General features: G+C 43.6%; 2 protein-coding genes across 4 annotated transcripts in view; one reads left to right on the top strand and one right to left on the bottom strand.

The window, feature by feature from the left end:
* The window catches only part of LOC142075119 (nuclear pore complex protein Nup155-like), a 57,688-nt gene extending 53,323 nt beyond the window's left edge, over positions 1-4,365 (bottom strand). For 2 of the 3 annotated variants that reach the window (XM_075136146.1, XM_075136145.1), the window contains exons 1-5: positions 4,144-4,365; positions 3,067-3,204; positions 2,631-2,727; positions 1,426-1,496; positions 737-829 (exon numbers count right to left, since the gene is read on the bottom strand). In XM_075136146.1, coding sequence (XP_074992247.1) covers positions 737-829; positions 1,426-1,496; positions 2,631-2,727; positions 3,067-3,204; positions 4,144-4,279 — 535 coding nt within the window. In that variant the 5' untranslated portion in view covers positions 4,280-4,365. The remainder of the gene's footprint in view (positions 1-736; positions 830-1,425; positions 1,497-2,630; positions 2,728-3,066; positions 3,205-4,143) is intronic. The other variant, XM_075136144.1, reaches the window with a different exon arrangement.
* A 523-nt stretch (positions 4,366-4,888) lies between these two features.
* LOC142075014 (WD repeat-containing protein 70-like) overlaps positions 4,889-24,493 on the top strand; it is a 314,944-nt gene continuing 295,339 nt past the window's right edge. Inside the window, 5 exon segments of the mRNA XM_075136005.1 lie at positions 4,889-5,724; positions 5,831-5,893; positions 6,109-6,189; positions 8,768-8,882; positions 8,932-8,935. Coding sequence (XP_074992106.1) covers positions 5,703-5,724; positions 5,831-5,893; positions 6,109-6,189; positions 8,768-8,882; positions 8,932-8,935 — 285 coding nt within the window. The 5' untranslated portion in view covers positions 4,889-5,702.

Below are 24,493 nucleotides of genomic sequence, written 5' to 3'. Positions count from 1 at the left end.
GCAAATTTCATAATTACTAAACACATTCTGGAATAGTTATTCTCCAAAGTGAACTGCAGAGTAACAAATCTTCTGTTTTTAAAAAAATTAAAGAAAATTCTCTGTATAAGTTTCCAAGTAAGGAAATGTAATGTTTTTTCATTTCCATACATTGTCATCTCCTCTAAATCCCAACAAGTCTAAACCACAGATTTCTACATTTCTATTTCACATCAAGAGAGTATCAAAAGAGAGCAAAAGATTGTAATCCTCTCACTTTCTCAAAACAATTGTGTATTTTCTCTATTAATATATATGGCATTAAAAAAATGGTATCAGGTTCTCAATTTCTGTGGTTGGAATACAAATGCCAACGAGGTTAACGAACTGCATTCAGTAGTTCCAAGATTCATGCCCATCTCTCCTCTCCCTCTCTAACACACTGTTTAATTAACAGGAGTACCTGTTTTAAAAGTTGTTTTTTTAATGTTAAACATGTGAATAATACAACTCAATGCTCCTATGGGAGTCCAGGATCCAGCAGGTGCACACCCCATAAAAATTATTTGACTCTGTCTGTAACATGATTTAAAAATTAGCAAGGGGCTTACCACATGGTCTTGTTTTTCTTTTTTCAAATGGCTACTATAAAATAGCCATTGTATACTTACATACTTGTTAATTCACAACTGTGAAAGCTACCGTAATAGCTTCTTTAATTTACTTAAAAAGAGGCAGGGGGAGGAGAGAGAATTACCTGCTTGTATATTAGCACAACTGAGCCCCAAAATCAGAATATCAACAGGGGTAGCCAGAACAAGTAAGTGTCGTACATGAGGCTGGAATATACCTAAAGAGGGGGAGAAAATTAGATTTTAGTTTGCAGCCAACCTCTCAAACTCACAGTGAGATATCCACTGTATTCTTTGGATAGACACATCAGCTGGTTAGAGGGGAATAGTCATATTTAAGACCTAATGATCTGTGAAACTCTAGAATTAGAAAGCAGTATCAGTCAGCAGTTCAGCTTCCAGTTCATGAAATACAGGATCTTTAAAATGACATTTTTCTTATAAATGTGCTGCTTTTAAATTCAACCCTACTGCCAATTCAACTTTGATTTTAATGTTATGTAAGGAGTAGCTATCAAAAGAACTGGGAGGGCTAGAAATCAGGATCTCATGGAAGTTATCACTTGAATGTGCAAATTTATAAACAGTACAATCTTCAGAGTATGATGTGGCAAAAAAACGCAAGCTCATCAGTGTAAATGGTTGTTAAACTATACATTACTTTTGGCTTGTAATTAATTTCATAATGTTTCTAAAAACAAAAAAAAACCCATATATCTTGCATATATATATATATGCACATAAAACACAGATTTTTACATATGCATATATAAAAAAACTGCCTAATTCTAGTCACTAGTCATATATTCCTTACCTCCCCTTGGCTTTACAAGACCCACTGCAAGAATAGTTTCACTAAGGCCATCAAAATAAGCCAGGTCTCCCCTGTCAACAAGAAAAAAAACCTGCATAAAACTTGTCACATAGTATCACATAATAACAAAGTAAACAAAATCAGATTCTGTATATTTAAAAATTATTAATACTTATTGTAACATTTGGAAGCCATCTACGCATTTTGCTTCAGGTGAAAGCAGGTCCAGGAGAATGGAATGACAGAGAAGTTTCACAGCAAAACCATACAATCATTTGAGCTGCTTGGAGTCCCTATAGTGGTTTCAAACCTGAAACCCAACTGCAGTATTTTATATTTTTGGATTCTGTTAATTCATACAGTCTACTCTGAATTACACAATGCAGCATCTGCAATGCTGATTAACATTAAGAGGGAGGAACTTATTTTTCATGTGAAAAAAATACAATATATCTAAATCAAAAAACCCCAACCTCCTCCCCAGTACCTTATGATTAACACCATGAAGTGTTGTATTATTTGGTGAATGTATTTAATGCACTGTAACACAATGTAAATGTATGGAGCGGAGCTATGTGAGGCACAATCTTCAACTTTAATCTTCTTAAGAAATGCAAGAATATGTATAAAGCAATTCCTACTAAAATAATTATTACTACATAGACAAATAAGGAAACAAACCTGCAAATTATAAACATATCACTGCCATTTGAAAAGATAACAAAATTATTTTCAGGTTTATGCATCCTTAAAATAAGTTAGGCAGGAGAACTTCAATCACAATACTTCAAAGTACTAAGGTCATATTACTTACCATTGTGGGAATGACTGACCACTGTATATGCATCAGTGTACTTACTAAATTTACTTAGAAAAGTTGGGCAATTAGTATAATTTTTTTCTACTTTTTGGCATAATCAAAGCCCTAGCATAAATACAGCAATAACTTTAGGATATTAGATATGTCTAACTAAGCAAATGCATTTTCCTTTCTTCCATCTCTAGATGATTTGGCAGCAGTATTACTAACTCTTAAAAATCCTTAAACACTCATTCAAAAATTCAGTAAAACCTGAAAGGAATCAAGATAAGTTAAACTGAATAGCACACCTCTGTGCTACCAGTAAACAATCTCCCACTACTGCAATCGCCTAATTTCAATATAATACCAATAAAATATCATTGGGAATTTATTCTCTACATACCCATCTTCATAGTTCCACATAAAAATGTCACTGTCGATGGTTAGCCAAGCTCTGCTGATTTCTGAAAATACTCCCATCATACAATTGCACTGCATATCTGAAGCACTGCTGATGTAAGGACTAAATGCATTTCGGCTAGCAAAAGCAAAATCCCCTTTGGAGCACTTCAAAAATAATATTACTTTATATATAGTAGTACACAAACTATGTACCATAAACATTCAAAGTTCTTCATACAGAAACTAATTCCACCAGCAACTCTACACAAATAGACCTTGTTACTGCTTGGAGCCTTATGAAGGGAACATGAACAATATCAAAGTTCATTTTTGGGAGTCTGACAGAAAGATCAGGGAAAAAAAGATTATGAAAGAAAAAAGTTCATTTCTAATATTATTACTTACACAACCTAACACATTATTTTTCATCAGGATACGTCCAAACTGCTCCACTAGCTCTGGGGGAAGTGGGACTCTGCGGACTGAGCTGATCTCTGGAAGATTAGGTATTGACAGCAAACCTGGTCCTTGCAAAGGATAATCCATATCTGACATACCAGAAATAGTAGGGCTACCTGCAATTAAGAACAACAAAAAAGATTAGACTTCCTATAAAGGATTAGAAATTTACAAAAAAATGTTTATATTCTCTTTCTCTATCTTTACCTGATTGTTTCCTAATCTGTGAAATCTAAATTAGACTAATGCACATTTCTCATTTTAATTTAGATTAATAACACAGGCCTTCAGACTATGCAGAAAAACATGTCTTGATACTGCAAAGACTTTAAGCATATAAATACCACTACTCACAAGATATGCGTGAGCAAAGGCTTCTGTAGGAGCAGGACCATAAACAATAAATCTAAATCTCAAATCAGACATGAGCAAACAGATTTGCAAACGAACTCTTACAATAACTCATCTGGCCCCCAGTCTATGCTTTACACCATTTTTTCCATTATACTCCCCAGCCCTTTTTTCATCGTATAGGCCAGACATTAAATATGCCACATGAACAAGCCAGGAGCATATTCCTTCACCTAGAAAAGCTGATCTGTACTCCCAGTATCAAGTTAAAATACCCATGTACCCCCATTATTTTATGTGATGTGTATCCATGATGCTGCTAGGGCAGCTTCACTTTGGCCATGCACATTACATCATATCATAACAGAAAACAGATACTCTTTACTTGTATCCTGACACCTGCTGGATATACATTGGTTAGATCACCTACAGCTCTAGAGTGCCTCTTCACAGCCCACTTCGCCAGACAGTTGGCACCAATGAAGTAGGAAATGCTGTCTTGATGTTTCAAGGAGAACAAAACAAATATTTGAGAAGAGCTATACGATACATCATAACTACATGTGACATACAGCTATAGACAAATAAAAAGTCACTCAAAGTGCCAACCAAGGCCACCCTGCAGGGGGCCGCGGTGCGGTGAGCGCACCGTGGCGGCTGAAGCGACGAGAGCCCGAGGCAGAGGGCCATCGAGTGCTCCTTACCAGGCACCGGCACCGCCAGCAGCTCGGACAGGTCCGGGTAGCAGCGATCATCCTGGATCTGCCGGTCGATGATGCAGCCCGCGATCTCCAGCACCTCGTGCGCGGTGGGCGCCGCGGGGCTCATGGCGGCGGGCATGGTGGAGAGTGGGGGTTGGGGAAGGCTCCGCGCACGACCAGAAGGCGCGAGCTCGCTACCCGCCGCTCTGCACCCCGCCAAATCCCGTCAGGCCTTGCGTTCGTGACGCAGTCCCGTTGCGCCGATTGCCACTTCCGCTGGCGGGAAGGAGGGCAGGGCAGGGCAGGGCAGGGCGGTGGAGAGCGCAGTGGGGTAGTGGGTGTTACGGCAGCCCGGAGCGTCGGGCAGGGATTGCCTCCAGGTGGTACTTGGTCGGCCTGCGTGGAAAAGGGATTCCAGTGGGAGGTGACAGACAACGCCTCTTGGGGCTGCGGATTGAGCGTGGCTGGAGGGGAGCTGCTGAAGCCGGGCAAGCTGACGGCCGCGTCGGGGCTGCGCTGCCTCACCGACGGGCCCTGTGGCCTGGCGGGTCGCCGCGCTATCACTGTGGGCCACCCGAGGGCCAGGCGCAGTCTATTGTCGCGGACCCGCAAAGGCACAGGACAGGCTTGAGGAGAGCAGTGGGAAGCGGTTCCTGTCATTGTGTGACCCTGGGTGGTTCCCTGCCTGTTTCTCTGCTAGGCGGTCATTGTAGCTCTTGGGGGGGTGTGTGCTGGTGGTGTCCCTGTAATAGCTGTGTCAAAGATATTTTATACTGTGAGCCTGATGTGATTTTGTGGCAAGACCATATGGATCAGAATTATTAAAACATACACAGATTTTTTTTGTAGTGGTGTAAACCAAAAATAGTGAGAACTCCCCTTCAAAGGCATGCACAGAGCCTCTGTTTGGAGCTAAGGTGCAGAAGCAGAGTAAGTCGCCTTTGCACCGCACTGATGCAGTGTGGCTGTTGCTTTTCCAAAATTTGGGCTCATGCATCAATGTGACTGTAGCACATACTGTTAACTTACCAGGCTTGGGCCTCTGCTAAGTGTTTTATCTGCTCTGGACAGCATAGGCATTCCCAAACCGTAGGAAGTCTCAGGGCTGGGTGAAACCTGGATTTCAGGGAATGGGTCTGGTTTATAAATCACGTTTACTGCCCTGACTGCAGTGATTCTCTGCTCCTGGATCAGTCCAGTGCCCATTCTGGAAAGCTTCGTATATGAGAGGCACCTGGCACGAGAAAGGAAATCCCCCCCCACTTTCCAAGTGGAGAACCTGAAGTTAAGCCCCAAATCCTGCAGGGTTTACGTGGCAAAGTGGTAAATTCTCCCTGTATCTTCTCAAGACTTCGTCGAGGCCTTCCGAGCAGCGACGGGAGAACAGCACAAGGCCACAGCCGGCTTCTGGCGACTGACACGCGAAGCTGGGAGATGAAACACCCCGCGGGTCCTGGGCCCGGCCGGGAGGGCGGCGCTGGCGGACGGGCGTCCCCGGGCGCCTCTCGCCGCGCCCGGCCGCTTCCTGCCGGCGCCTGTTGTGGTTCCGGGGCAGCCGCAGCATGGAGCCGGCGGCGGAGGGCGGTGAGCGGCGGGGTGGTGCGAGCCCAGCCCAGCCTAGCCTAGCCCAGCCCAGCCCAGCCCAGCGTCCTCGGCTGACCCCCGTGGTTGTCTTTCCCTCTCCTTGCAGGCGCTGAGATGCTGGCGGGACCCGACCCGGAGCTGGCGGCCACCATGGGCTTTTCGGACTTCGGTGCGTTGCGATGCGGGCCGGGGGGCGCCGGGCGCCCGGCTGAGATGCGCGGGGGGCGGTCGCTTGGGGCCGGCGGCCCTTGGTGGGGGGGCTCGTGGGAGGCTGGCGGTTGGAGGTGGAAACGAAGCGGTCGTGCCCGTCGCCCCCCCTCGCCTGGAGCTGCCGGAGTGCCTGTGGCTAGGGTGAGTTCGAGTCTCCTTATTCTTCATTTTCAGGGAAGAAAGCTCGGACTTTCGACCTCGAAGCCATGTTTGAGCAAACGAGAACTACCGTGGAGAGGAGCAGGAAGATTTTGGGTAAGAAATGCGAGTGTTGTCAGCTAATGCATTTTAAAACGTGTTTTGTTTTTCTGTCTTGGGGTGATGTTTAAAGTGTCTCAGACTGGCTAACTAGAAAACAACAAACAAATGTAGTTTTGTTCAAGGAAGATAGCCCTAAACAGTTTGGGGCTTGGTAAATAGGCAAGTTATTAATATACATATATTGTCAGAGTATGTAAGAGCAATGTGCATGTGCGAGGTTCCTGTTTTGAGACATAGCTTACAGATACAGGAAAAAAGTGAATTTGAACACAAGACTCTTTCCTTTCTTCTTTTACTTAGCTGTATATTTATTTTGGAAGGGAAGTTGATACAGATAGCTTTAATCTAGAGAGAACAGAATAAAAAAGAAGAAATGTGTGTCTTATAACCTGCTGTTTGGTAGCAGCCCACAAGTTTGTCTCTGTCTTCTGCTGTGCTGGGAGTGGGTAAGTTTTCAAGGTGGTGGTTTAAGAGTGGGAGATGGAGAAAATTGTACGTTTTGCTGCCCGTATCCAAGCAAACACCATTCCAAAGATGGTCCTTAGGAGACACTCGTGTACGTTCTAGAATTCCCTTTGCCAACCCAAATGGCCCATGCTTTCTCCCTCCGATTGGACAGCATGTGCAGAATGTGTGGCGTTTGGTGTTTGGTGTTTTTTTTCTTTCTTTTTTTTTCATGTGATGCCATCATGGTTGAACAGTTTCTGTCCTACTAGATTAGGCTTAATTTGCTCTCTAAAATGTTGCAGTTTATGAAGATGATAGACTTGAAGCCCCTTATCATGAAGAAAGCAATTTTGTATGAAAGAACGAGATCATTGCAATGTTGGTTGTTTTTGTTTTGATTCTACACAGAACCACATGAACAGACCTCTGTGGAGGCTCATTAACTTTATGGACTTTAAGACACTGTGAAATTCAAATATACAAGGGATTCTAAAACTTGATTTGGACCCTTTTTTTTGTATTGGCTGAATCTAAACACAACAAGATTTCTTCCATGTTGGAAACCTTTTCATGTTTGATACTGGTTCAGGTTGAGCTATCATTCCTTTTGAGAGATCATCTGCTTACACCATATTTTAGTTTAGAAGGGAAATCCAGTAAGCGATTACAAAAACATAATGTTTTTAAGTCAAGATATCTTGAATTGCATCTTGAATGTCTCCCCCCGCTCAAAAGGTTTCTAGGTTCATAGAATCATAGAATCATTAAGGTTGGAAAAGACCTCTAAGATTATCGAGTCCAACCATCAACCCAACACCACCATGCTCACTAAACCATGTCCCTAAGTGCCTCATCTACATGTCTTTTAAATACTTCCAGGGATGGTGACTCAACCACTTCCCTGGGCAGCCTATTCCAATGTTTAACCACTCTTTCAGTAAAGAAATTTTTCCTAATGTCCAATCTAAACCTCCCTTGGCGCAACTTGAGGCCATTTCCATACCCATTTTCTCATACCCATAAAGGAAGCACAAAGCATTTTACTGTTTATAAGATCGGTCATTTTACCAAAAATGACAAAGCTTTGTATATGATTCAGCTGTTTAACTTAGAAACAAATTTTTGTATTTATAATATAGTAATCAGAAAGGTGTACATTTTACGGCTTTTTTGGGGGGGAGGGGGTAATGTGAGCATTTTATTTTCAGATTTCTTAAAATACACTGTTGACTTCTAACTTTTTGGAATACCTATGATGACTTTTGGAAACATCTCCTCCGCTACCCAAGCTGTGGAAAAAAATGAACTGAGATCAAAATATGTTTCCTGGTTCTGTATCTTGCGGGTATTTGTGTTTCTCTTCAGAGGAAAATGCTTCCTAGTTTTGGTACAAAACATGTGGGTTGTTTTTTTTTTTTAGTTTAGTTAGCAAACAGTCTTTACTCTTAAACTATGTGAGTGAGCAAAAAAGAAAGTGATGTTTCTTGTATAGAAAGTAATTTTTCTCTGCTTAATAGAAGTTATTTGAGCATTTTTAGAAATACAGTAGCTGTATCTGTTCCCCGTCATAATCCCACCATTCTTATTTTAACTTTGAAATGGAAGATTCTGTTTACTTTGATTTTGTTGCAATGTTCCACAGGGATTCTTTTTCAGTAAGTGAAGTGGGAATAAATACAGAGTTGTATTTATTTTCCATAAGTCATATTTAGAGTTCATTTATTTACACATATGTATACTTATGTACTAATTTAGTTCCCTGCGCTATGAAAACTTAAAGAACTCTCTGAGGTAATCATACTATTTTATTATAGTGTTGAAAATATTGAAATATCAGCATCAACTTATGTTTGATAGTCTGTACAAACTAACAACTGGAGGGTGTTTGCATTTTGCTTGTGACATTTTGTTTTTCTGAGTGATCATTGCAGTAGCCATGGAAATTTGATTTATATGGAAAAGTAATCTATTTTAAGGTGAAATCCTTTATTTGCTGTTACCTTTTCAAATATTTCATATAGGTCTGAAAATGAAGAAAATTGTTTTACTGTCCTCAGCAGGCCTCTAATTTTATTATTTTCTAAAAGTCTTGATTATTTGTCATTTATGTGCTCTCCATATTCAGAGGCTCATGAAAGAGAGAAGGAAGACCAGGCTGGAAAATAATTTAGAAGTCCACACACTGATTCATCAGCTTCAGCCTCCAGTGCAACAGGAGTTGGGTCCACATTAATCCCAAGGTACTTAGATATGGTGGGAGATTCCATGTAACAGCTTTCTTATCTGAAGAGTTGTGTTTTGGTTTTGTTTTTTAGAGCATGAGCATCATTTAACTTGTGTGAACATGTCTATGTTATCTGAAGTCTTTCAGTGGAAATACCGATTTATTTTTTTGATCTATGCTTTCTTAAAGATGTGTCAATATTTGTAAATATTGACATTATATATATTTAATAGTTAATTTTGCAGTCTCCTCCCTAATCCTGTTTGGCATACTTTTTTTTTCTGTAACAACAATGATGTTATCTGTGGATTTTTTTTTAAATATTAGGGCGAATATAATGACTACATGTGCTGACTTAATGAGCAGCTATTGTTCCCACCTGTAAATAGAATATACTTGTTCATGCCTACTGAAAAATAAAGCAAAGTAGGTAGAGAGACTCTGTATGCACATTGTATGGAGTAGTGGTGGGGTTGAGACAGTATTTTGATTTGACTTCAGACTGAAATTTACTACCAAACTTGTCAAAGTTTGCTTGTCATTGATGAACAATAAATGCTACTGCTTTGACTGTTTGAATTCTTAAATGCTGGGAAATAAAAAGTAGCTGAATGTAATGGGGACCACATCACTCCATTGTGTGGCAGGGATTGTGGAGGTCAGTGCACTGTAAATTTTTAGGTTTCTATATCTATGGAAATCTAATAACCCATTGTCGTGGTTTAACCCCAGCCAGCAACTAAGCACCACACAACCGCTCGCTCACTCCCCCCACAGTGGGATGGGGGAGAGAATCAGAAGGGTAAAAGGGAGAAAACTTGTGGGTTGAGATAAAGACAGTTTAATAGGGAAAGCAAAAGCCATGCACGCAAGCAAAGCAAAGCAAGGAATTCATTCACTACTTCCCAGTGGCAGGCAGGTGTTCAGCCATCTCCAGGAAAGCAGGGCTCCATCACGCCTAATGGTTACTTGGGAAGACAAACGCCATCACGCCGAACGTCCCCCCTTCCTTCTTCTTCGCCCAGCCTTATATGCTGAGCATGACGTCATATGGTATGGGATACCCCGTTGGCCCGTTGGGTTAGCTGTCCTGGCTATTCTCCCTCCCAGCTTCTTGTGCACCTGGCAGAGCATGGGAAGCTGAAAAGTCCTTGACTAGCCTAAGCACTACTTAGCAACAACTCAAACATCAGTGTGTTATCAACATTCTTCTCATACTACATCCAAAACACAGCACTATACGAACTACTAGGAAGAAAATTAACTCTATCCCAGCCGAAACCAGCACATTCTCCACCCCTTATTCCATACCATTTACGTCATGCTCAGGTCCCACACTATGCAATACATTCTCATTAACCACCACCCCCCTTCCCATCCTTTGATATAATACACGGACATCATTCCCTTAGTCTATGGACCACCCCTGTGAAATGTCTGTAAAATGTCCAGAAAATGTCCATTGAGTTCATTTAGCCCATGCCTTTGGGTTCCATCTGTTATGGTGGTCACTCAGGACGGGAGAGGTGGTGTGTTGCATGGAGTTACTGGGCACCAAAGCCAGCTCAGGTCGGGTCACTGCTGCGCTTGCACTGCTTCTTGTAAGGCTTGTCCTCCATTGGTTCAGGTGGTTCCTGCTATAGTAATTCCTATAACATGCAACTCAAATCATGGGTTACAACCATTTAAAGGTATATCCATTACAATCTCCACCCCTGGTCCCTCTGGACCAGACCATAGGGTTTAACATTGCGATGAACTCCTCCCCTTGCCCCTGCTCCGGCTTGGCCTTATCCACAGACTGCAGTCCCTTAGGGGAGTACCTGCCCCAAGTGGAGCCTTACCTATGAGCCACAGTCTCTCCAGGGGTATACCTGCTGCGGCATAGACTTATCCACAGCCACGGTCACTTTGAGGTCCACCGGCTCCAGTGTGGCCTTACCTACAGCCACAGTCCCTTCAGAAGTAAACCTGCTCCAACATGGCCTTACCCATGGCTGCAGTCCCTCCAGGGGTGTACCTCCCCTGTCATGGGCTTATCCACAGCCACACGCTTTGAGGTGCTCCAGCATGACCTCATGCACAGCCACTGATGCTTCAAGGTGTACCTGCTGCAGCATGGACTTATACGCAGCCACAGATGCTTCAAGGTGTACCTTCTCCAGCGTGGACTTATCCTTGGGCCACAATACCTTCAGAGGTATACCTGCTGCGGCACGGACATAACCACGGCCACAGATGCTTCGAGATGTACCTGCTCTGGCATGGGCTTATCCACGGCCACAGACGCCTCAGGGTGTCCTGCTCCCACGTGGACTCATCCACAGGTCACAGTCCCTTCGACTCGAGTTCACACTGGAGTTCCAGCCTGTCCAGTACAGCAGCACAGAAACAGCAGCAATGCCCTGGACATCTGCCAGCCCAGGCGCATCCCCATTGCTGTTATCAGAATGTTCCCAGGCACAGCAGAATAAGACTATCATAAGGAGCACAGCAGTACAGCAAGCAGCGAAAGCAAAAAGCAGCCACTAACGAGCACAAGACTCTAATACACAGGAAGGCAAGCAAGCCCCATGGTAAGCACAGGAGCCTGCCAATTAATAGCTAAAGGGCAACAACAGCTATAAATTCGATCTAGCACAGTCCAATCAAACCTGTCGTTATCTTGAAACCTTCAAGCCCCACGTTGGGCGCCAAAAAGGACTGTCATGGTTTAACCCCAGCCAGCAACTAAGCACCACGCAGCCGCTCGCTCGCTCCCCCCACAGTGGGATGGGGGAGAGAATCAGAAGGGTAAAAGGGAGAAAACTCGTGGGTTGAGGTAAAGACAGTTTAATAAGGAAAGCAAAAGCCATGCACGCAAGCAAAGCAAAGCAAGGAATTCATTCACTACTTCCCATCGGCAGGCAGGTGTTCAGCCACCTCCAGGAAAGCAGGGCTCCATCACGCCTAATGGTTACTTGGGAAGACAAACGCCATCACTCCAAACATCCCCCCTTCCTTCTTCTTCGCCCAGCCTTATATGCTGAGCATGACGTCATTTGGTATGGGATACCCCGTTGGCCCCTTGGGTTAGCTGTCCTGGCTATGCTCCCTCCCAGCTTCTTGTGCACCTGGCAGAGCATGGGAAGCTGAAAAGTCCTTGACTAGCCTAAGCACTACTTAGCAACAACTCAAACATCAGTGTGTTATCAACATTCTTCTCATACTAAATCCAAAACATAGCACCATACCAACTACAAGGAAGAAAATTAACTCTATCCCAGCCAAAACCAGGACACCCATACAAGACTCTAGTAGACCTATATATATGTGTGTATATATATCTTGTGGGCTGATAGAGTCTATATGTGGTAGGTGGTTAGAGACAAACTTGTAGTGTTTCAGACTGTGAACAAATTTCTGTTACAAAATTTATTTTTTGCCTGTTGCTCTATAGAAAGGTCAAAATGAGCTGTGGACTCTAACTGAAATAACTGATTGCACAATATACTACCCTATAGATCCTGTGTTATGTCTTGTGCATGAGGGAAAAATATTCTGTGCTCCCATTCACTTTTGATGATCTTAGATACCTATCTTGTGAAATAATGGAGGATGACAAGAATTTAAATGTAACGTGATTGTGTACTGTGTATAGGTGACTTCAATATAAGGAATCAATTAAATCAAATCATAGAATAGAATCACAGAATCATACAGGTTGGAAAAGACCTCTAAGATCATCGTGTCCAACCGTCAACCCAACACACCATGCCCACTACACCACGTCCCTAAGGGCCTCATCTACACGTCTTTTGAATACTTCCAGGGATGGTGACTCCACCACTTCCCTGGGCAGCCTGTTCCAAGGCCTGACCACTCTTTCAGTAAAGAAATTTCTCCTAATGTCCAATCTAAACCTCCCTTGGCGCAACTTGAGGCCGTTTCCTCTCGTCCTATCGCTAGTTACTTGGGAGAAGAGACCAACACCCACCTCGCTACAACCTCCCTTCAGGTAGTTGTAGAGCGCGATGAGGTCTCCCCTCAGCCTCCTCTTCTCCAGACTAAACAACCCCAGTTCCCTCAGCCGCTCCTCATAAGACTTGTGCTCCAGGCCCTTCACCAGCTTCGTTGCCCTTCTCTGGACACACTCCAGCACCTCAATGTCCTTCTTGTAGTGAGGGGCCCAAAACTGAACACAGTATTCGAGGTGCGGCCTCACCAGTGCCGAGTACAGGGGCACGATCACCTCCGTAGTCCTGCTGGCCACACTATTTCTGATACAGGCCAGGATGCCGTTGGCCTTCTTGGCCACCTGAGCACACTGCCAGCTCATGTTCAGCCGACTGTCAACCAGCACCCCCAGGTCCTTTTCCTCTGGGCAGCTTTCCAGCCACTCTTCCCCAAGCCTGTAGCGTTGCCTGGGGTTGTTGTGGCCAAAGTGCAGGACCCGGCACTTGGCCTTGTTGAACCTCATACAGTTGGCCTCGGCCCATCGATCCAGCCTGTCCAGGTCCCTCTGCAGAGCCTTCCTACCCTCGAGCAGATCAACACTCCCACCCAACTTGGTGTCGTCTGCAAACTTACTGAGGGAGCATTCGATCCCCTTGTCCAGATCGTTGATAAAGATATTGAACAGGACCGGCCCCAAAACTGAGCCCTGGGGAACACCGCTCGTGACCGGCCGCCAACTGGATTTAACTCCGTTGACCACAACTCTCTGGGCTCGGCCGTCCAGCCAGTTTTTTACCCAGCGAAGAGCGTACCTGTCTAGGCCGTGAGCCGCCAGCTTCTCTAGGAGAATGCCGTGGGAGACAGTGTCAAAGGCTTTACTGAAGTCCAGGTAGACCACATCCACAGCCTTTCCCTCATCCACTAGGCGGGTCACCTGGTCATAGAAGGAGATCAGGTTGATCAAGCAGGACCTGCCTTCCATGAACCCGTGCTGGCTGGGCCTGATCCCCTGGTTGTCCCGGACATGGCTCGTGAGCACCCTCAAAACGAACCGCTCCATGATCTTCCCCGGCACCGAGGTCAGGCTGACAGGCCTGTAGTTCCCCGGATCCTCCCTCCGGCCCTTCTTATAGATGGGCGTCACATTGGCGAGCCTCCAGTCATCCGGGACTTCCCCTGTTAACCAGGACTGCTGGTAAATGATGGAGAGCGGCTCGGCAAACTCCTCCGCCAGCTCCCTCAGTACCCTCGGGTGGATCCCATCCGGCCCCATAGACTTGTGAACGTCCAGGTGGCGTAGCAGGTCATTAACTTCTTCCTCTTGAATTATGGGGGGTTTATCCTGCTCGTCGTCCTTGTCTTCCAGCTCAGGGGGCTGAGTACCCTGAGGATAACTGCTCTGACTATTAAAGACTGAGGCAAAGAAGGCATTAAGTACCTCAGCCTTATCCTCGTCCTCGGTGGCAACGTTCCCCCCCGCATCCAATAGAGGATGGAGATTCTCCTTGGCTCTCCTTTTGTCATTAACATACTTGTAAAAGCATTTTTTGTTGTCTCTCACGACAGTGGCCAGGTTGAGTTCTAGCCGGGCTTTTGCCTTTCTAATTTCCTCTCTGCACGACCTAACGAGATCCCTGTACTCTTCTTGAGTTGCCTGCCCCTTCTTCCACAAGTGATAAACTCTCCTTTTTTTCCTGAGTCCCAGCCAGAGCTCCCCGTTCAGCCAGGCCGGTCGTCTTCCCCGCCCGTTCTTCTTAAGGCACATGGGGACAGCCCGCTCCTGCGCCTTTAAGACTTCCTTCTTGAAGAACATCCAGCCTTCCTGGACCCCTTTGCCCTTCAGGACTGTCTCCCAAGGGACTCTGTCGACCAGTGTCCTGAGCAGGCCAAAGTCCGCCCTCCGGAAGTCCATGGTAGCGGTTTTGCTGGCCCCCCTCTTTACTTCACTAAGTATCGAGAATTCTACCATTTCATGGTCGCTAAGCCCAAGCCGGCCTCTGACCACCACATCTCCCACCAGTCCTTCTCTGTTTGTGAACAGCAGGTCAAGCGAGGCACCTCCCCTAGTGGGCTCGCTTACCAGCTGCGTCAGGAAGTTATCCTCCACACACTCCAGGAACCTCCTCGACTGTTTCCTCTCTGCCGTGTGGTATTTCCAGCAGACGTCCGGAAAGTTGAAGTCCCCCACGAGAACAAGGGCTAGCGACTGGGAGACTTCTGCCAGCCTCTTGTAGAATATTTCGTCTGCCTCCTCATCCTGGCTAGGTGGTCTATAACAGACTCCCAGCAGGATATCTGCCTTGTTGGCCTTCCCCCTCATCCTTACCCACAAGCACTCGACCTCATCATCACTACCATCGAGCTCTAGACAGTCGAAGCACTCCCTAACATAAAGGGCTACCCCACCGCCTCTCCTTCCTCGCCTGTCCCTTCTGAAGAGCTTATAGCCATCCATTGCAGCACTCCAATCGTGAGACTCATCCCACCATGTTTCCTTGATGGCGACTAAGTCATAGCTACCCCGCTGCACAATGGCTTCCAGCTCCTCCTGTTTGCCGCCCATGCTGCGTGCATTGGTGTAGATGCACTTGAGCTGGGCTGCCGATTTCTCCCCCGACATTGGCGTGCGGTCCCTAGTCTCTTCTCTAGTGAGCCTGGTTTTATCCCCTTCCCCCTTCGAATCTAGTTTAAAGCCCTCTCGATGAGCCCCGCCAACTCATAAGCGAGAATCCTTTTCCCCCTGCGAGACAGCTGAACTCCGTCCGTGGCCAGCAGGCCCGGTGCCCTGTAAACCTCCCCGTGGTCAAAGAAGCCAAAATTCTGCCGATGGCACCAGCCCCTAAGCCATGTGTTGATCCGATGAGTTTTCCTGTTCCCTTCAGTATTCCTCCCCGCCACTAAAGGGATCGAGGAAAACACTACCTGTGCTCCCGATCCTCCCACCAGTCGCCCCAGTGCCCTGAAGTCCCTTTTGATCCCTTCGGGACTTCTCTCTGCAACCTCCTCACTGCCAGCCTGTATGACCAGTAGCGGGTAGTAATCGGAGGCCTGCACGAGACTAGGGAGCTTCCTAGTAATGTCCTTCACCCGGGCCCCAGGGAGGCAGCAGACTTCCCTGTGGGATGGGTCTGGCCGACAAATTGGGCCCTCCGTCCCCCTCAGAAGGGAAGGTGAGGTGGAAAGTAGTCAGATGATATAGAGCCTTTCCCTAATCTTCTCATTTTGGTAAGGGACTTGGGAGAAGAGAACTCCAGGCACTTTGTATAAAAGAAGATAATAACTACCAACTACCTTTCAGTATTCTGAGTTATTAGGTAGGGTCTGGTAACTCACCAGAGTTCTTTTGATATTAAGTTTTCTTAGTTTTTCTTTTTTTTGTTTTTACTGAGGATTGAGAAGGGAGGGCATGATGTGAAAAGCTCGTGGAACTGGAAGCTGAATGCGTCAGCTTGAAGTTTTATATTTCCTTGTAAATTATGATATGTAGTGTAGAACTTGGTGCTGAAAACAGGAAGCTAGTGAAAGCGACATGCCATTGTGACTCAGCCTTAATTCAGAGGAACAATCCTACAACTGACAATTGAAGTCTGAAATACAGGACTCGGTACTTCTTTTTATAATGCAGATTTTAGTTACTCTAAACTGATCTAATGTATTATGGCTTGTTCTATTCTCTGAAAATGGCAACGCTTTCCTGAATATTACTTTTTTTTTTAAATTCCTCATACTAATTTTTTAATTGTTAAAAGGGGGTTGGTCACTTCAAAACAATGTGAAGAACAGCTACTGATTCTTTTTGGTTTTGAACTACTTTGCTACAGAGAAATGTTTCTAATAGTTATGGTACTTACATATTTATGCATAAGTACAATAATAATTATGCTTTGTGAAATGAAAGCATCTGATAGTATATAAAAAGAAAAAGCCTGAGAAAATAGCGGATGATGTGAGGAGAGTGAACACATGGGGGAGATATGCCCACATACTTGAACAACTCTCAGAATGTTTTTTGTTATTTCCCCTCTGTGTGCCATCTGTGCTCTAATGCAGCTTTCTTTTTTTCCTCTTACAGCTTGTTTCACTTACTGAGGGAAAGCAAAAAACAACTCCTTACACTTCTCTGAATCCTGGGAAAGGGACTGACAAACTGGTTCCTTCTTTACAGCCTCTGGTAGAAAAAGACTGTAAGGCTGAAAGTTGAAGGAAATGCCACTATATGTCTGCTCTCTTGTTTTGTCCTTTCTGTCAGCACCATTCCTGGTCACTGTCAGAAGGGTATTACTCAGCTAGATGGGCTTTTGGTCTGTCTGCATTGGGATGTTCTTATGTTTGAATTTCTTCCAGTCAGGACAGAGGATAGCAGTAGCTGTAGCACTTGGCTGTCTCTGCCAAGCTTGGAGTATGGTGAAAAATAGCACTGCAGTTCTGGCCATTTCACATGCAGAATGATTACACTGCCTCTCAAAACACTGAAATGTTTGAATCGATTGATTTATCCTCCCTAGCAAATGAGGGAATGATAAGGATACATAATTAGGAAGGAAGCTAGATATTGTTCTTGGGTGTCTATAAAAAGATCTGAAAATCTGGGACTCCAGGATTGGAAGGGCCTCCTTGAATCATTATGTTGTATACAGTCTTCTCACTGGCAGCTACAGTGTATGTTTGGTTCCATTCCAAAACTAATTAAATTATTTGGCTTTTAGGGAAAAGATATGTGGTTTGCTAGTCTGGGAATACATATCGACTCTTAAAACACAACTCTCTTGCATATAGTATTGTAAAATTGTTAGTTTTGGGGATACCTAACATGAAGAACTTTGAAGGTCCCAACCCATCCCTCACATGCTGGAAAAGCTTCCTTTTGGTAAAAGGATATTGATTGCCCCATTGTTGTAGAGTAAGAGAAGCTCTTTTTATTTGAGTTAGATTTATTAGATAATCATATCCTGATCTAGGTCTTTAAATGTCTCTCATCACTATGCAAAACAAAGTTTGTATGTAGAAGTAATATCTTTTATTAGGCTAGTAAATATAGTTGGAAAAATTAGACAAGTTTTCAGGCATGCAAGCCCTTCTCATCACTGTAACAACTGAGGACCTAATTCATATTGGTTTTAGTTTGTTTTGATTTCTTCCTAAAATAGAATTCCACTTGCTCATCCAAGACAAATATTTTCTGTGTAACCTATTACCTGCTTGGTGTACAGCTGTTTTGGGAAGGGCTGCATTCTCTGTCACAATTACACAGTTTAGAACCTCTTAATGCTTTATTATGTTCTTGAACTTGTGTGTTTTTATTATCGTTTTTAAGTGATAACCCAAACTTTTAAAAAAACCCAATACCTCTGTAGTCATCTTTTTTTCTTTTGCAGTCTGCTCACTTGTAAACTCACATACATACTCTTAAAATATAAGCTCCAAAAGCAAGTCTTGCAACTTGAGCTTATCTCACTGAATCTGAAAGGAACAGCTGACTTCCACTGCAAGGTATCACTGTAATGATACTATGTAACCTAGTCAAAAGGCAAAGTTTTCTGCTTATCACTTTTAGACCTTTTGCCAGTTAGAATGCCACCTATTTGATAACTACTGTGAAATGTGTTCACTTGATTCGTGTCAATATGGAACAATGCTAGGGCCGCATGGTGAAGTGTGACCCTCTCTGTATAACCATTTTGATTGTTCTTGTATAACCACAGGCTAATGGTTGCCTTAAAAAGAAGATAGTTCAAGTCATCGGGTCTGTTCCAGATGGACTGTCCTGATGGTGCCTTGGTGGGTGTGTCTGCGGGGCCTCTGCGTCCTGGTTGTTTGGGTAGAGGAGCCCAATCTTTGAAATTAAGTTTCAACTTTTGTTCTTGCCTCTTGCAAAAGCCACCTAACGACCAGCTTAAACCGGTTTTGTTGCTAACTGCATAGTGATAAGCAAGAGGGCATGCGCCGAAGAAGATACACCATTCGTGGAATAGTTATGAATATATATTAGCAGGGGGGATATAAACCGAAGGCGGGAACTGTACGGTGTGCGTCTTGGTAGAGCAGAGACTCCCGACGCACCCAGCGCTGTTTGCTTGCCTCTATTCGTTTAATAAATTGTAAACTTAAATTGGAATCCTGTTTGGGACTAAATCATTTATCACAATTGGGGGCTCGTCTGGGATGGTCTTGGTTCCTGAATTCTGACTTGATCTAGGAGGGGCGCCCCACCATTTGGTGGCTCCTGATCGGGTCGGGTCGGGACTAACACCATCCTGAACCTGAATAGGGGCAAGCAAAGAATTTAATTTTTTATGAGCTCCCTTGCCGGCTGCAGCAGTTTATTTTGCCCGTAATTCTGCGCGCGAAGATCCGAACGAAGACGACGGAGTCGTAAGTATTTAAGGCGTATACTGTTCGGTTGGGTGGGATTCGGTTGCCTGTGTGTGTAAGAGTGTGACTGAGACGGAACCTAGTTCTGAAGCAATTGTGGAGGTCTTCTAACCGCGGTTCCAATCTCCCGCGAGGGACTTGGCCGGTGAAGGACCGAAGCGATTCCTATAGGATTCGTGGGTGGGTGATAGGTCCTAAACCCCCTGCAAGACACTCTTACTGGTAACCAAGGGCTGTAGGAATTGCCACAGTAAAATTCCTAGATGGGTCAGACAAAATCGAAGACCCAGGACCAGAAGAAAGGGAGCAAATTACCAGACATACCATCAGAAAGTCCATTAGGAATAATGATTAGAAATTGGAATGAAAGGGGCCCCAGAAAAGGAAAAAGTAAATTAAAATTGGTTCAATATTGCATGGTTGAATGGCCGAAGAAGCCTTTAAGACCACATGTCTTTTGGCCTGTTTTTGGATCTTTTGAAGACTGGATTTGCCAGGCCTTAAATACATATGTTAATTCAAAGGAACCTTTTAGTCAGGAGGAAAGTGATTATGCAGGATTATGGATCAGAACTTCACGTCCTTTTCCAGCCTCAATGCTTACATTAAAAACAGATGAAAAGTTTGAGGAAGAAGAAGGAGATAATAACGAAAAGGGAAATGAAAAAGATGATAAATGGGAGCCACTGGATAACCTACCGCCTCCATATCCTAACAATCCATCTCCGGCGGTGGCTCCCCCTCCAGTGGCCGTAGTACCTCTACCAGTACCACCGTTGCCCCTACCTCCACCACCAACAGCACCGGAATTAGATCGACCTCCGGCTGCATGTACGAGAAGTAGGACTGCTGTATCTGAGGGAGCTTCTCTATATCCCTTATGAGAAGTACCCCTCGGAGGCAATCAGGGAGGTATCGGGTTTGTGGCAGTCCCATTAAATACCACAGATGTAAGAAATTTCAAGAAAGAAATAGGGACCCTATTAGATGATCCCCTCGGAGTAGCTGAAAAACTGGACTAATTCCTAGGCCCTAATACCTATACCTGGGAAGAAATACAGTCCATTTTAGGGATCTTATTCACTGCTGAGGAAAGGGGAATGATTAGACAAGCTGGGATGAGAATTTGGGAAAGACAGAATCAGGCAGGACCCCCGGGAGATCAGAAATGGCCAAATGTGGATCCCCACTGGGATCATCAACAACCCCAAGGAAGACAGAATATGAGGGATTTGAGAATGTTAATCATACAGGGAATAAGGGAAGCGGTTCCCCGAGGGCAAAACATTAATAAAGCATTTAATGAACAACAAGGGAAAGACGAATCTCCAACAGAATGGTTGGAGAGGTTGAGGAAAAACCTACAAATGTATTCTGGAATTGATCCGAATACAGTGGCTAGGACCGCACTCCTTAGAACACAATTTGTAGCTAAATCCTGGGGGGGATATAAGAAGGAAATTAGAAAAATTGGAAGACTGGCAAGAAAGAGGATTAGAGGAGTTACTTAGAGAAGCCCAGAAAGTCTATGTTAGGAGGGACGAAGAAAAACAGAAAGCGAAAGCAAAAATTTTTGTAGCAGCAGTAAGAGAAAGTCAGAAAAATAAGACCCCGTCTGGAGAGAAAAGGGAAAAAAGAATAGAGCAGACACCCCGGGGACAGCCTTATCGAGAAAGATTTACAACTCCCGTCTGTTACTACTGTAACAAGAAGGGACATGTTCAGAAGAACTGTCGTAAGCGGGAACAAGATGAGAAAATGTTCAAAGAAGATTAGGGGTGTCAGGGGCTATATCTTTTGGGGACTTCAACATCAACAGAGCCCTTGATAAAATTATTAATTGGTCCCCATAAAGAGGAAGTTTTATTTTTAGTGGATACAGGGGCTGAAAAATCAACCATTCAAAAACTTCCAAAAGGAATAGAAAAAGGGAATAGCTATATGTCAGTAGTAGGAGAAAAAGGAGAACCTTTTAAAGTAAATATCTTGAAAGATGTAGAAGTAGAAACAGAAAAGAAAATTTGTCTTAATGATTTACTTTTGCTCCCTGAAGCGGAATACAATTTATTAGGAAGGGATTTGATTTTGAAGTTAAACTTGAGCATTCAGAGTCAAGGGGACAAATTGCAGATTAAATTATACACTTTAACACAAGAGGATGAAGAAGCTATTAACCCCTCAGTGTGGTATAAAGAAGGGGAAACTGGAAAGATAAAAATGGACCCCATAAGCGTTCAAATAATAGATCCGCACCACCCAATTAGAATCAAGCAATACCCTATACCTATAGAGGGTCGAAAAGGATTAAAACCTGTAGTTGACAGACTTTTGGAAAAAGGAACCCTAGAACCATGTATGTCACCTCATAACACGCCCATTCTCCCCGTAAAGAAACCGGACGGGTCATACAGGATGGTGCAGGACTTAAGAGCTGTAAATCAGCAAACAATCACTAAATTCCCTGTGGTGGCAAATCCTTATACTTTATTGAGTCATATATCTCCCAAACATACTTGGTATAGTATAATAGATTTGAAGGATGCTTTTTGGGCCTGTCCTCTGGATGAGGGATCCAGAGATTATTTTGCCTTTGAGTGGGAGGACCCCGAAACGGGACGAAAACAACAATTAAGATGGACTGTGTTACCACAGGGGTTTACGGAGTCACCAAATCTATTTGGACAAACTTTAGAGAAAATCTTACAAGATTTCACAATACCCAAGGAGGTAAAATTATTGCAATATGTGGACGATTTATTAGTAGCAGGAGAAACCGAAGAGGGGACCCGAAAAGCCACCATTAAATTGTTAAATTTTCTAGGGGAGAAGGGATTAAAGGTGTCCCGATCAAAGCTACAGTTTGTAGAACAGGAAGTAAAATACTTAGGACATTGGCTGAGTAAGGGAAGGAAGAAATTAGATCCTGACAGGGTATCTGGGATTCTATCCTTAAGACCCCCACAAACTAAAAAGGAAATTAGGCAAATATTGGGATTATTAGGATATTGTAGACCATGGCTTGAAAATTATAGTGAAAAGGTAAAATTCCTATATGAAAAATTAACTAATAACCAACTCAAGTGGTTTACTGAAGATGATCAGAGATTTGAGGAAGTAAAAAAGGCATTAATACAAGCACCTGTATTGAGCCTCCCAGATCTAGAAAAGCCTTTCTATCTTTTTGTGAATACATCAAGCCAGACAGCATATGGAGTTCTTACTCAAGACTGGGCAGGAATCAAAAAACCCGTGGGGTATTGTTCTAAGTTACTTGATCCAGTAAGCAGAGGATGGCCTGCTTGTCTCCAAGCTTTGGTTGCTACAGCATTATTAATAGAGGAGGTTAGGAAGATTACCTTTAGTGCTCCTTTAAAGGTGTATACCCCACACAATGTCAGAAATGTTTTACAACAGAAAGCGGAAAAATGGTTAACAGACAGCCGGATCCTAAAGTATGAAGCAATACTAATAGACTCCCCTGACTTAGAACTGAGGGTGACTTCTGCTCAGAGTCCAGCACAATTTTTGTTTGGAGAACCATCGGAGGAATTACAACATAACTGTTTAGAGGTAATTGAGACCCAGACTAAGGTGAGGCCAGATTTAAGAGATACTGAGTTGGAAAATGGAGAAGCGCTGTTTATAGATGGCTCCTCCCGAGTAGTGGAAGGGAAGAGAAAATCGGGATATGCAATAATTAATAAGGACTTAGAACTTGTGGAATCAGGACCTCTGAGTCCATCATGGTCAGCTCAGGCTTGTGAGCTGTATGCCCTATGTAGGGCCCTGGAATTATTAAAAGGAAAAAGCAGGACTATATTTACGGATTCTAAATATGCGTATGGGGTGGCTCACACTTTTGGAAAAATTTGGGAAGAAAGAGGTTTGATTAATACTCAAGGGAGGAATCTAATACATCAAGAATTAATAGTAAAAATTTTAAAGGCATTAAGAGAACCAAAGGAGATAGTAGTAGTACATGTGAGGGGACACCAAAAGGGATTAGATTACCGAACCAGAGGAAATAACTTAGCAGATAAAGAGGCCCAGGAAGCAGCCCTGAGGACTAAAGTTGCTAAAATTAATGCAGTACAAACAAAGGAGGACACCAGCGAAGAAGGACGAGAGGAAAGAGAGAAGAAGTTTACCCCTGAAGAACAAACAAAATTGGAGAAAATAGGAGCTAAATTAGAACAAGGAAAATGGACACTGCCCAATGGGCGAGAAATGTTGCCAAAAGCCTACGCCAGGCAAATATTGGAACGTTTGCATGCGCAAACACATTGGGGTACAAAGGCGTTAAGTGATCATTTCCTTAAACAATTTGGCTGTATTGGAATTTTTGAAATAGCAAAGCAAATTACACAAGGTTGCTTAACTTGTCAAAAGGTAAATAAGAAAGTGTTTCGACAAGCAGCCACGGGAGGGAGAAAAACAGCTTACAGACCTTTCGAGAAAGTACAAGTTGATTTTACTGAATTGCCTAAGGTAGGGAGGATAAAATATATATTGGTAATAGTAGATCATTTAACACAATGGGTAGAAGCTTACCCTGTAGCACGAGCTACGGCACAGATGGTGGTAAAAATTTTATTGGAACATTTGATACCTAGATATGGGATAATCCAGTACATATTGATTCTGACCAGGGCACACATTTTACTTCTAAAATAATAAAACTATTATGTCAATCATAAATTGATGATTGAGACACAAATGCCCTGGATGAAATGCTTACCATTGGCACTTTTAAATATAAGAACTAAACCACATAGTGAGACTGGATTATCGCCGTATGAAATGTTATATGGCATGCCTTATTTTCAAGGAATGCCTCTGGGGAACAATGTAATCGAGGATCATAGTATCCAAAAATATATAATTACCATTGGAAAAAAATTAAAAGAATTAAGAGAGATTGGGATGGTGGCCCAAACACCACCTTTAGGATTTACAATTCATCAGTTGGAACCAGGAGATAAAGTTCTAATAAAAACATGGAAAGAAGGAAATCTATCTCCCCTCTGGGAAGGACCTTTTCTTGTTTTATTAACTACAGAAACAGCTGTGAGAACTGCTGAAAAAGGATGGACACATGTGTCGCGAGTGAAAGGTCCAGTGAAGGAGTGGAGAGTCACATCTGAACCCGGAGAAACTAAGCTAACCATCAGACGAACTTGAAGAGGCCTTAATCAAAGAGTATAAGCTAAGTTGCTGTGGGAGTTTTATTGTGACTACTCCTGTAGAATTGGTGAACGGAGAGACTCCTGAATGGATACCCATTAAGGGAGACAATTTATTAATAACAGGGATCAGTTA

This window comes from Calonectris borealis, chromosome W (genome assembly GCF_964195595.1).
Source record: "Calonectris borealis chromosome W, bCalBor7.hap1.2, whole genome shotgun sequence".
In the NCBI taxonomy this organism is placed as follows: domain Eukaryota; kingdom Metazoa; phylum Chordata; class Aves; order Procellariiformes; family Procellariidae; genus Calonectris; species Calonectris borealis.
The sequence above is the reverse complement of the archived record's forward strand: the minus strand, read 5'-3'. Positions and strand labels throughout refer to the sequence as shown.